The 11,162-nt window shown below is 39.9% G+C and overlaps 1 protein-coding gene across 1 annotated transcript in view; it reads left to right on the forward strand.

The window, feature by feature from the left end:
- The window catches only part of LOC114465396 (uncharacterized), a 17,077-nt gene extending 8,826 nt beyond the window's left edge, over positions 1-8,251 (forward strand). Inside the window, exons 5-14 of the mRNA XM_028450382.1 lie at positions 796-923; positions 3,438-3,492; positions 3,561-3,747; positions 5,643-5,740; positions 5,824-5,886; positions 5,959-6,022; positions 6,197-6,288; positions 7,722-7,840; positions 7,906-8,005; positions 8,108-8,251. Coding sequence (XP_028306183.1) covers positions 796-923; positions 3,438-3,492; positions 3,561-3,747; positions 5,643-5,740; positions 5,824-5,886; positions 5,959-6,022; positions 6,197-6,288; positions 7,722-7,840; positions 7,906-8,005; positions 8,108-8,161 — 960 coding nt within the window. The 3' untranslated portion in view covers positions 8,162-8,251. The remainder of the gene's footprint in view (positions 1-795; positions 924-3,437; positions 3,493-3,560; positions 3,748-5,642; positions 5,741-5,823; positions 5,887-5,958; positions 6,023-6,196; positions 6,289-7,721; positions 7,841-7,905; positions 8,006-8,107) is intronic.
- Positions 8,252-11,162: the final 2,911 nt, after the last annotated feature.

Consider the following 11,162-nt stretch of genomic DNA (forward strand, 5'->3'; position numbering starts at 1 on the left):
TCTCATTGTATTATTATTGCTATATTCTGATATAATATTATTCTTATTATTAATCTTATTATTATTCTTATTATAACCATTACTATTATATCATCATAGTTAATTATTGTAACCAAAGAACTGAAATATTCAAGGATGTGGGTGTGGAAATTAAGTGTTGATATGGTAAAAGCAGCATTTCAAATATATCCACGCACCTTGTATCATAGCTACATCTGTGACGTTTTAAAAAAATTAAACAGTTTGGAAATCGGTTCAATATTCAACCAATAATTCTACTTAGAGATTGAAAAGTATCTCTTGCCTCCACCACCACTATTGCAGCGTCTATGTATATAATGTCTATGCTGCTAGAGACAGTTGTCCGGCTTGGCAGCAGATTTGTAGCCCCGCCCCCGTTGCCTCGTCTCCTCTCACCGATGATCCAGGCTCGCAGGCTGAGATCTGGACCCACACTCCAGTCCAGAAGGTGGCGGTAATGCACTTAAAGCTGTTTGTCAAACGACATTAACCAAATGAAGAAGTAGAAAAACAGGAAAAAGAATGGTCTGCCGCTCCTCTGACCATTTTCAAACAAAACAATGAAAAGTTTCACATAAAAGGACGAAAAGGGCCCGTTTAGAGTCTAGAATACACAATCACGGTAGGTTTATGGTTGAATGTGGGCAAAGTTCAACTTTGTTTTGTTGGCGGGGCTGGTTTAATGACTTAGACCATCGCGTTTACAAAGCTAATGAGCTAACACACACACACACACACACAAACAGTGTGTTAGATGGTGTTTCTGTGTTACAGGAGATTCATAAGATGGATGAATCTCGCTCCACTGATGAAAACAGTCCAGAAGGTCTGAACTGCTGCCACCTGATGGACCCAGAGGACAGCTTTTCCAGTCTGCCTACCTTCGTCCCAGAAACACCCAGGTAGTGTGTGTGTGTGTGTGTGTGTGTGATCTGATCTGATCTGATGGTCATATGATCAACATTAAGAATAAGAGCACTCAGAGAGCACAAACCTCAGCCAAGCTCCAAACATCCTCTTTTCCACATGTTGGTAGTTATCTGAATTAGTGATCCTAAATGTAGTACCATGATCATTCACACTGTAAAGGCTTGTAAGCAGTGTTTATTTTGTCAACATTTACTTAGACTAAAACTTTTCATTGACGATTGCAAGACTAATTTGTGATGAGAACGTAAATTAAACAACTGCTTTATATATCTGTTTTATTTAGGGATGTCCTCATACAACTTTTTCATTTCCAATATTACAGCCTTGCGTATCAGCTGATACCGATAGTGATCCGATATCAGCATGAATCATACATATGTTTTTCTCTCTCTCTTTTCTTTAATAGAAAAATAATGACTTATTTTGTAGTGTGGAATGTTAGAAAAGGCTTGATCAAGTGATGTTACTCAAACAGAGAACAATAGTCAGCAACAGTAGGTATGAGAAATGAGCCTCAGCTGTCATTTAAGCATTAGCAAACACATTTAGAATAAATCAAAACAGATTATTAAAGCAAAATAAAATTAATTAAAAAAAAAAGGCCACATTAATACTGAAACCTGCAGTGTTTTTGTTTTACTTTAATAAACCCACTGATAAACACGCACACAGATGACAGAAGCTTTGCTTTGGCTGTGTTGGACCAGCGTGGGAACACAGTATGTGTACAGAGGAAGTCTGACATTATTTTAACCTGTTTTGCATAACATTTCATTGGTGAATGGAGCGATAGCTGCGGTACCTCAGCGCTGCGTGAGGTACCGTGTCAGCTCAGCGTCCACTGAGGCGTTTTAAAGAATTCGTTCATTTCTTTTTAATATTTTATTTATTGCTTCCAGCATGTGGATAACTGAGGCCAATAAATGTCATATTCCTGTGTGTCTCCAGGATCTCTGTCCTGATGTGAGGTGTGGTCGTTGCACTGTGCGCACGGGGGGGAGGGATGGGGGATGCACAGACTCAAAGCACTTTTCAATGCCTCTGTTATTCTCTTCCATAGCGATTAAAATGAGCTCCTTTAATTCCAGTTTTCACACTGTCGACAAGAACATCTGCGTTTTTTTTCACCTCAGCTGTGAAAATGCTGATTTTCATCTTGGAAACGTTTATTTCATTGCAAATGTTTGTTTTACCTCAGTGGGCGGGGCCTCAGCACCTGGAATATTTGAGGGCGTAACATGTTAATGACGATCAAATTCAGCCGCGGCATTTATCAGCACCCTATCATTGGAATGTTGGGATTGGTCAGATACGAATGTTTCATAAGTCCCACGTTGGTCCTGTCGTACAACACAATGTACACTCAGATTTACAACCGGAAAGTTGGTAAATGAGGGTCATTGTGTCACACATACACACACACATAGCTTGGTGAACCCTCTGATTAGACCAGATTCTGCTCTTTATAGAAGCACAGAGTCAAAAACATTCCGCAGCCGCGCACGGAGCACAGACTTCCACATTGGAGCTGTCAATCAATGCTCACTGAGGGCTGAGATAGGAGGAAACCCTCCTTCCTCCTCCAAGCTTTTATAGAAGGGGCGGGGCCAGCAGTTAAAAATTAAAATACTTTTACTAAAATGTTAAAAGTTGGATGAGGATCAATCAAACATCACTACTTAATACCCAAATACATATGTAATCAACAGAAAAAAGTGGATTTGGGGATTAGCTACTTTTTGTTGTTGCGTTTGTTGGGGCAGAATAATTAGTTATGCTTAATAATATAATTACTTATATTTTAATCCTTAAGCCTTGGGGTGTAACTTTTCATTGTGTGATTTCTCATGTCTTCAACTTTAACTTGTCTTCACTCTGGGTCAGACTGCCTTGTCCAAAGCACATGATATGCTTACACACACACTCACATAGTCCCCAAAACATTCCCAAGGACAGGTGCGTAGGCACTCTCTGTGTGCGCACTCACATGTCACACACACACGCCATACACATCCATTCATTCACACACACAAACACAAACGCACACTCCTCCGTCTCTATGACAACCGACAGATACAGGACTGGTTGTTTAGACCCAAAAGAACAAACTGTCTTTCCTTTTTTCTCCCTCTGTCCTCACCTCCTCCCTCTCTCTGTATCTCTATCTCCTGGGGGGAGGAGGGAGGGGGACTGAGGGGAATATACGTATTGGATCAGAACTGTCTCACTCTGTCATCGAACGTCTGGCCGGACGGACATAATTTTGTACTCTCTTTTTTTTACTTAGTCTTAGTCTTAATAAATCTTTTCTATAAAATCATCAATGCTTCTCCTGGATTCCATTATTCAACCAGAGCAATGAATCATGTCTCAAATGAGGTCAACCGTAAATTCTGCCGTAACACGTTCAAGACTCCTGTCTTTTCCTGTCGCTGTTGTTTGATAAATGGTGTGAGCGTTGCGTTCAAAGTCTCCTGTTGTTTCAGACGTCGGCTGAGGAAGAGGTCGAGACCTTGCAGCCTGACGGAGCAATTCATTGCGGTAAGTTTCTTTTGGTCCCACTGCCCACTGTTTCTTCACTCTCACTGTGCTGTGCTGTCTGTCGTCAGGAGGCAGTTGTAGGTTCCCCATTACCCGCCGTCAGCGGGGGGAAACGCAGACGTTTGTCTCTGCGTAGGGCCAACACCACGCTGACTGACGGACGTCTCGCCGTCAGAGAGAGGCCCAGCTCTGATTCCCTGTCCTTCCTCACCCCAGAGGAGAGACGATGGCTAAACAGTGAAAACAATCCCACAGGTGAGTTTACCACCCACACATGCAAATAAAACATAACTAATCAATACTTGATATAGTTCATGTTTTTAAATATTAATTTTGTTCAATAGATAATTTATTAATAATTAATGTAAGATATTAAAAAATCTGAATAGCAATGTGGGAGTTACTGTTACAAAAAGAGATGAAGAGCCTAAGGATAGTGATGGTGGTGGTGGTGGTGATGATGGCAACAGAACGTTCAGAGCTTTAAAACAGTAACTGTAAATGCTTAAAAAGCTTTCTGTCATGTTTTAAGATCATTTGTACACGTAGTTGTCAGTTGTTTCATCAGAAAGTTTCATGTTCGATGAGGCTTTAAAGAACACACGTTTTGTTGTACTGCTTCTATTCATTTTCATTTTCAGTTTAAAATCATTAATGTCCTGTTATCCACACATCCCTCTGTTCCATCTGATAGGGTTGAGGTTATATGCATTTTTGTCTCAATAACCAAATTTTCGACAGCCATTTGAAATCTGCTTTTAAATGTTAACGTGACATGTCAACAGGAAAAACGATCACCAGTTCAACTAGTACACCATCAGCTAAACTTAAAATCTTTTTACCAGTGCCTTTTCAGATTTGAATGCCATAATAGTCTGAAGCGCTTGTTCACCACAACACAATAAACGCACACTTCAAATGAGGCTCTGCATGTGTTTTTAGTCACAGGATAACATGATCACTAGCAGAACTGCAATACAAAACAAGAGATTTTGAACGAGATTTCGAGCAAACTTTGTTCATTTGTTCAACTTGCTTGCCATTCATTCAGCTGCCTTTGATTATACTGTGATATGTATAAAATTAGTACAACATTCATCAACACTGAAGCTTACTTTTACTACTGTACGGTACATTTCAGTTTAGATATTGATTTTATAAAACTCCGGGAGCCATTTTTTTTTAAATTTGTTTTAGTGAACGTTAAGAGATCTCTACACTTTTCGTTTTTATATTATAATAGTTAAAAAATTACTTAAGCCATTTTGACCAAGATTTGTGTTTATTCCACAACAGTTTGAGGTGTGTTTTAATCATAGGTCAGTGTACAAAAACTAACAAACAAAAACTGATATTGCAGCCTTGGTTATTGGCCGATAGCGATTTGATGCGATATCAACACATTTTATTTTGTAGTGTGTGGAATGTTAAAGGCTTAATCAAGTGATGTTACTCAAACACAGAACAATAGTCAGCAACAGTAGGTATCAACATAATATCTACAATTAAATAAATATATATCAGAGATTTTAGATGCAGTCCGATAAAATCCGATATCCGTTTTATGGCTGATAACGGGACACCCCTAAACAGTATACTTTATTCAGTCCAATCCCAAGTATCTTATTCTAAATTTTGACACCAAAATCAAATTTTTTATAGCGACTGAATGTCTATTCTTAATATCGGTTATCATCTTCATTGATTACAAATAATCAGTATTGGCTCTAAAAAACCCAACACAACATATCGGTCGACCCTTAGTGTTAAGTTAATGTGTGATATTGTCCCAAATCATGCATTTGAGGTTTTTCTGTTATGTTTGTGCATGATTTTAAATAAAGACAAAAAAAAAAGGGTTCAGATAATTTTTTCTGTGTCAGAACGTGAATTTTGATTTTCTGTGATCGCGAAAAGTTGAGTCCCGATTTATTTTCTGATTTATAAAACAGTGTGAATGCAAACTGAGTTATCCTTATCAGTGTTCCATCCCTGTGTGAGAGCAGCTGTCTTCTAACAGCGTGTTCTGCTAACGTTATACACTGATGCATGTTTTCATCTTCCTGTGAGCACTCACTGCTTAATAGAATAAAGCAACTTCAGAACAGGGAGTGTTTGAGTCTGAGGAACCTGTTTGCTGTGGGTTTTAGAGTCAATTGGTGATTACATCGTCATCAGTGACGATGAAGAGGCGAGGGAGAGTTCACAGCAGCTGAGAGAAGACGAGGCGTTAGCTCGCCTCCTGCAGGTAAACAAACAGTATGCTGAGCACTGACTCCCTTTGATCACTCACTAATCCTGACATATTCTAATGTATCTGTGACATAACAGATTCGGTTTAACGTGGAACAGTTGGAGGAGACTCATCGTCTTCGTCAGCAGAACAGCCACATGGTGAGAAAGCACAGCTGATATTCACTTGTTGAAAGTGCACTAACAGACTGATCTCCTCTGTGTGATGATTAGGTGTTTCCTCAGCCGGAGCCTCGGTTTTTCCCTTTTGTGGCTCCTCTGGTGGACTTCCCAGAAGGTACGATTTAAACCATTAACATAAAAACATCTAAATATAACCCACCCACAGTTGCTGAGTACTCCGTAACTGATTACTGCCATTGACCTCAGTGTTACTTCTTAACATATAAATTAGAGACGCCTACAGTATACATATTTGTATTAATGTATGTTTTCTTTACACTATTCTTAGATATTTTTGGCCATCACAGTCAAAGGGAGCAGAGGTGGATGGGAAACGATCATCTTGATTTGTCAGACAATCATCAAGGACACGATTATGAGGTGAGCCAAACCATTATGACCACTATGACCACCACAGAGAGACTTGGCCATGTAAGGCCTCACATTTCTTATGATCATGGGAAATGAAAGCAAACTAAACAAACTACATTTCCCAAAGAAAATGCAAGTGGGAATGTATTAGCTGAACCCCGCAGAATCAGTATAACCCCTCTGAGTGCAGGCGGGGGGGTTGTTTCCATGGTAACGGTCACTATGGTAAATATTTGCCATTAGACGGTTACCATTACAACAACTAGTGATGAGACTGAAAATGGCCTAAAAGTCGGTTTGTGGCTGAAATACTTAAATCACTGAAACAACCTGGATGAAACTGGATGTTATAATGATGCAGATGAAGTAAATGCGCTGTGGTCTGGATAGAGGCCGACTATGGTGTGAATGCGTTTCAGTATATCTGAGAACTAAAGAGTTTTCTAAGCAGAGGTTGAGATGGAGTGAAAACAATGAAAAGTTTACGTTCAAAGTGTGATTTACTGTATGTTTCTGTGTCACTTCGACGTCATAGCTACTTGTAGCTCTCCGTGTCAATGCGGACCTCTACGCCACAGCCTGACGCACACCTACCAAACAACCTGACTATGCATCAGAAGCTTAAATTAGGCTGTAAACACACATTTCACTGAGATCTATTCAGACCTCAATCTCTCCCCCGCGCTTCCAACGCTGTCACATGTCCAACGAGATCACTCAAAACACAGTCCTCTGAGAAGTTCAGATCAGCCCACCAAATTTAATTTAAATCCGTTCATAACTTTTTGAAATGTGCTTGCTCAAAAACTTCTTCTGGATACTGTATCTACTGGATCATCTCCAAAATCGAATCAGCTCACTCAATTAAAACCTTTGACACTTTTTGAGATATCCTGCTACCAACATCCACATGAACGGTGAAAACTTACCTCTTTGGTGGCGGTAATAACATTCTATTCCTCACTAATATTTTTTTATTTTATATTGTTATAAAGAATTTACAGAAATAGCTATATGACAAGGACTAAACCTTTCCGCACATTTTTTTCTGTAAAGCGGATGGCCTAATGTTAAGCAAGTGAATCAAACAGAGACGCACACATCAAATCTTGTGTGATTTCAGCATACGATATTGGCGCACTACTACAACAAAAGGTAATTCCATTAACCATATTATGCATGTTTGGCAGTATTTGCGAATGTTTAATAGTCTGTAAAGACAGGGAAAGAGCATTAAATGAAATGGAAAAACTGGTGATGAAGTTTATCCAAAGCGTAGCTACAGAAATCGTTGTTCTGGTGGTTTCTTGTGGGAGCTCGTGGACGGCGCTGATGGATCTTCTATCCGTGAAGGCTCAGTGTCTGGATTTTAATGGTTTTACATGGATGTGATTTTATGGAGAAGTGATTTCTAACGCTGCGTCTGCCGCCGCATGTTTCAGGCTCTGCTGGAGTTGGAGGAGCATCAGGGCGCCGTGGTTTCCAGGAAGCTGACTCGGGAACAGATCGAGAGATTTCCTTCTAAGAACTTCCAGTCTTCTGCTGCAGACGGAAGAACACAGTGAGTGTGAGGTTGCTCTGAGTGCCACAGATCTATGCTGGTGTTAAACTGTGTTCTCTTTGAAGGTGTCAGATCTGTATCTGCGACTACAGTGATGGGGAGAAGCTCCGGACACTTCCCTGTTTTCATGACTACCACGTCAAATGCATCGATAGGTGGCTGAAGGTATAAACTATGATGTGACTGTCCCTGTCCCGCCTTTTACTTGGGATGTAATAAAGTCTGTTACACAGACATCACATGCAATCCTGTCCTCTCGTCCTCCAGGACAACCTGACCTGTCCGATCTGCAGAGTGAACCTGACAGATGTGTCCTTATGAAGCTGAGCGTTCTGTCTTCCTCCTGCTGTGTTTTTAGATTTGTTGGTTTTAGTTCTACAAACATTCAGAATAAAGTCTTTTTTCCATAGACTGTTCTTGTCCTCTTGTTTGCTTTTAATGTTTTGTTTTCTTTTGGATATCTTAAAATATGGACTTCTTCAGTGTGTGGCAGTTAAAGCACCAGATGTTTTGATGCTTGTGTTCAGCCCTGGGGCTCCAATAATTAATGGTAATCCACGGGCCGAGGCTCGTCACTCAGGAGCAACATGTGAGCTTTCAGATGCTGTTGGAGTTCCCACGGTCAAATTGATTTTTTAAAAATAAAACATGGGGAGGCTAAAATACTAGTGTTTAAAAATATGGAAGAGCTGGTTGTATATCAGTGACGTCATTACTGGACTGAAAGTTAAGCAGAAAATCATCCATATCTGGGAACAATAGCCACATAATACCACAGAACATCAGAGATGAAATCTTTGAATATACTGACACACAGGCTCTGGAATGATACAAACTTAGACAATTATTTTTTCTCAACAATAACTCAATACAACATTGATGAAAACTTAAATTAAAAACAATATAGAAGGGTAAGAACAAAGGAAACCATAAATGCGTTTAAAACTTTGATTTCGTCTACCAAATTAACACCGACACTGCTTATGAGGAGTTCCTCAAAAAAATATGGAGCATTAATAGAAATACATGAATTGGGACCCAAAAAACAAACTATCCAATGTACTTTATTGGTAGTAATCAGGAAGAATTTAATATGTCTGTTGCAGCCAACAGTTTTGAAAGGTGGGCCAGACCTTGAAAGGAAAATCCCAGATCATGAGCCCTTGGTTACTAATATATAGTATGTGACTGGCCTGAGGAGGAGGCTTTACACCATCCTGTACCCTGGGTTTACTACACTGGTTTACGGGGGGCAGCACCCCCTCAAATAAATGTCTTGCCCCTCAAATCAAAATTTTTGAAGTTGAGAAAGAAAATTTTTAATATACTCACAAAATTAAAACTTTACAAGTTGACAAAATTATCTGCAGTAGTGGGAAAATCCACCAAAAAAGGGACACAAAGATGATATAGTTATAGCTTCCTCTCATCTGTGTGTCCCTCCGGTATGTGTGTATTCCTAGGCTGGTCAGTGCGCACACACACCTCTGCCCAGCCCTCAGTAAACATCCAATCACTGTTAGTATGCAAATAACCCAAGGTTGTCGGACAGTGTGGTGTCAGAGAGCAGTAAGACTTTGAAGAAGCAGCTGCGTTTTCTCAGTCACAACAAGCACAGAAATTAGTCCACATCCACTGCATGTGACAAAGTGACAAATGACCAGTGTTTGACAGACCCCTACATAAAGCCCCGCCCCAGGTTGTAGTTTTACACTGCTTTGTTTCATTTAATCACAGCAATTTTTACAAAGCCAGCTTACTTATTTTTTACTCCAGCTTCCTTCAGCTCACAAAGAGAACGTTAATGCTGAGTAATGCATCCGTTTTTCAGAGCTTTTAAAAAGTGTAGTGCTCCTGTGGAGTGGAGAGAAAGGAGAATTTCTAACTGTTCGGTTGCTAACAACAAAAAATAATAAATAAAAGAACGAAAACATAAAATATTCCATTCAATATCTGTTGTGTTTTATAAATTAGTTTGAGAAGTATTTTCTTTTTTATTATTCATAAGACTACCTTTCCGTTTTGTAAATATTGATTACAGTGTGTGAAGTCTTACTTCAAGTTAAAATGTATTTGAGAATTAGGCCATCCAGTTAAGATATATGTTATGCAGTGTTTGGAATAACAGCGTTTAACATAATGGCGTTAGGTAACGGCGTTTGTTTTTCAGTAACAGGGTAATCTAACTAATTACTTTTTACGCCATTACAACGCCGTTATCGTTACTGAACGTTAAATGCGGTGCGTTACATGTATTGATTGAAAAAACTGTTATCCAAAAGCATCCCTGGCTTCATACTCAGCTGTTGTGAGGAGGTGGGTTAAAAACAAGGTGAGCGATTACAAACACACACACACACACACAACTACTACAGATTTGATGAAGCAGCAGACATGGTGAGTGTGGAGCAATCTGATGAAAGGTTGACATTTTTAAGGTGACGATACAAACACTACTTTAAATTAATTGTGGTCAAAGGCAAGAACGTGTATGTGAAGTGTACATTATATCCAGGAGTGACGACTTTGTCCACATCTGTTGTAAGTAACTCAAATTTAATGAAGCACCTCAGAACGACACACACATCTAAAAAATGTGAATTATTTGACATATAGCAACTTTTTTTTTTTTTAACAGTAACGCAAATAGTTACTTTCCTTGGTAATGAGTTACTTTTATTAGTGAGTAATTCAGTTACTAACGCAGTTACTTTTTGGTGAGTAACTATAACTAATTATTTTTTTAAAGTAACGTTCCCAACACTGATGTTATGTTGTTGGTGATAAAATCCGAAATAAGGATATTTTATTTTATTTTTCAGTTTCCACCCAGGACTGCTACCTCACCTCACACATCCACCACAGCAGCGTGCTTACCTGGATAACAGCGTTGCACACTCCATAGACTGTCAACAAGGGTCTTGGGCTGCACGTCTGTAATACTCTGGCTAAACGTTCAATCGGGCCGGAGCAACAGATCAACCTCCGTCGAAAGATTTACACAGTCATGCTGTAGCACAAGTCCAGGAGTGCCGTGGGATTTTGTGACAACCATACTGTTGCGGCAATCTGTGAGCGCTCCAAGCGCGGGGTGCGCGGTGACGTCAAGTATTAACCGGCTGGGTGGTGCTGGGTGCACGTGCAGCTCCAAGTGCATGCCGGCGCGCGCTCATACTGCTCCGTGTGCCTCACCTCAACAGGTGAGCGCAATAGCACTGACGAGAAAGTCACTCTATAAACGGCCTTTGGCTGTGCGCAACGCTGTTGAAAAGGACTGAAACCAAAAGGGCTACTGGTGAGCTCATAGTGACTGGACAGTTAA

The sequence above is a fragment of the Gouania willdenowi genome, chromosome 6 (genome assembly GCF_900634775.1).
Source record: "Gouania willdenowi chromosome 6, fGouWil2.1, whole genome shotgun sequence".
Taxonomy (NCBI): Eukaryota; Metazoa; Chordata; class Actinopteri; order Blenniiformes; family Gobiesocidae; genus Gouania; species Gouania willdenowi.